This window comes from Tupaia chinensis, unplaced genomic scaffold (genome assembly GCF_000334495.1).
Source record: "Tupaia chinensis unplaced genomic scaffold, TupChi_1.0 Scaffold143646_2, whole genome shotgun sequence".
Taxonomy (NCBI): Eukaryota; Metazoa; Chordata; class Mammalia; order Scandentia; family Tupaiidae; genus Tupaia; species Tupaia belangeri.
Window position 1 is genome coordinate 17,824 of NW_006203495.1, and position 1,811 is coordinate 19,634.

Below are 1,811 nucleotides of genomic sequence, written 5' to 3' on the forward strand. Positions count from 1 at the left end.
CTGCCGCAGCCCCCGCACTTCTGGCGCCTGGGCGACGTGGAGGTCAACGCGGGCCAGAACGCGTCGTTCCAGTGCATGGCGGCGGGCAGGGCTGCCGAGGGCGATCGCTTCCTCCTGCAGGTGGCGGGCGGTGCCGGCCAGGGCGGGAGGGTAGCTGCTTCTGGGCCCTGGCTCACACCCCGGCCCCCCGCGCACTAACCCTCTCCCCCTCTCCCCTGGGGCCCCAATGTGCCGTCGCGGGTCCCATCACCCCAGGGCCCGCGTCGTTCCAGTGCATGGCGGCGGGCAGGGCTGCCGAGGGCGATCGCTTCCTCCTGCAGGTGGCGGGCGGTGCCGGCCAGGGCGGGAGGGTAGCTGCTTCTGGGCCCTGGCTCACACCCCGGCCCCCCGCGCACTAACCCTCTCCCCCTCTCCCCTGGGGCCCCAATGTGCCGTCGCGGGTCCCATCACCCCAGGGCCGGCTGGCTGCAGGAGCCCCGTTCCCCATTGCCGTTTCCCGCGGGGTCGGCGCGGCGGGGCAGTCGGGACCCCTCCCTGCGCGGCGCCCCTGACCGAGTGCCCCTCTTCCCCGCAGCGCCAGAGCGGGGCACTGGTGCCCGCGGCCAGCGTGCGGCCCGTCAGCCACCGCCGCGCCCCGCGGGGCAGGGCGTAGACCCCACCTCCGGGCAGGGCTGGCCAGGCCAGGGGCCAGGGACCAGGGGGTGGAAACAGGTCAAGGGAGGGCTGGGGAGGTGGGACTGGCTGTGTGGCCTCAAGGCTCCCCCGAGCTAGCCGTGGTCAGCCCGGGAGGCCGGGACACTGGCTAAGCGGAGTAGGGAGAGGGAGCGGGCAGGGATGAGGGCAGGTGGCGACTGGCGGACAGAGGGCAGGGCCAGCCTTTGGAGCCAGTGCCTTCAGGCCTGGAAGCTTAGTCGGACAGGAGACCAGGTCTGGTGGAGGGCCTGGAGGACGGAGGGCCCCTGGGATGTGAGTATGTGGGTGCAGGCCTAGGGCTCGGGACTCGGGCGTCACCTGGGCGGCTCCCCCATCTCCTCGCAGAGCCCCCGACCCCGATCGCGCCCCCGCAGCTGCTGCGCGCTGGCCCCACCTACCTCATCGTCCAGCTCAACACGCACTCGGTCCTCGGCGACGGCCCGATTATACGGAAGGAGATCGAGTACCGCATGGCACGCGGCCCCTGGGCGGAGGTGCACGCAGTCAGCCTGCAGACCTACAAGCTGTGGCACCTGGACCCCGACACAGAGTACGAGATCAGCGTGCTGCTCACGCGCCCTGGGGATGGCGGCACTGGCCGCCCTGGGCCAGCCCTCCTCAGCCGCACCAAATGTGCAGGTGGGCACCCCACAGCCGGCCCTTGTCCCCACTCCCTACTCTGAGTTTCGGTTCCTGAAGGGTTGGGGAGAGTGTGGCTAGGATCGTGCTGCCAGGCCGCTGGCCGCTGGTGTTTTCCTGCGCTCTTGTAGTAGCTACCTTGCCTGACACGAGCACATGCCCACGCGTGTGATGTCCAGTTTACAACGGCACCGCAAGGTGGGTACTCTTCCCATACGCATTTGACCCACGTGGTGACAGGCCCAGAGATGCTAAGTGACTGGCCCAAGGTCCCGCAGCTAGTAAGTAGCAGAACTGGGGCTGGAACCCTGGACTGGCTGGCCCCAGAATCCGTTCTTAGCTCTCCTTCTCTCTTCTAGATGAAATGAGCAGCAAAAGACACCTCATACTCACCGAGTTCTCTGGCCTGGGCACCCGATCCCAAGGCTTGTCCTGCCCAAGGATGAAGCGACTTTCGGGGATGGTGGCCTGAGGCCCTC

The 1,811-nt window shown here is 69.0% G+C and overlaps 1 protein-coding gene across 1 annotated transcript in view; it reads left to right on the forward strand.

Annotated features, from left to right (window-relative positions):
- The window catches only part of PTPRU (protein tyrosine phosphatase receptor type U), a 70,301-nt gene that overhangs the window by 9,074 nt on the left and 59,416 nt on the right, over positions 1 to 1,811 (forward strand). The window contains 3 exon segments of the mRNA XM_027766734.1: positions 5 to 120; positions 575 to 648; positions 920 to 1,332. Of these exon segments, the coding sequence (XP_027622535.1) occupies positions 5 to 120; positions 575 to 648; positions 920 to 1,332 (603 nt within the window).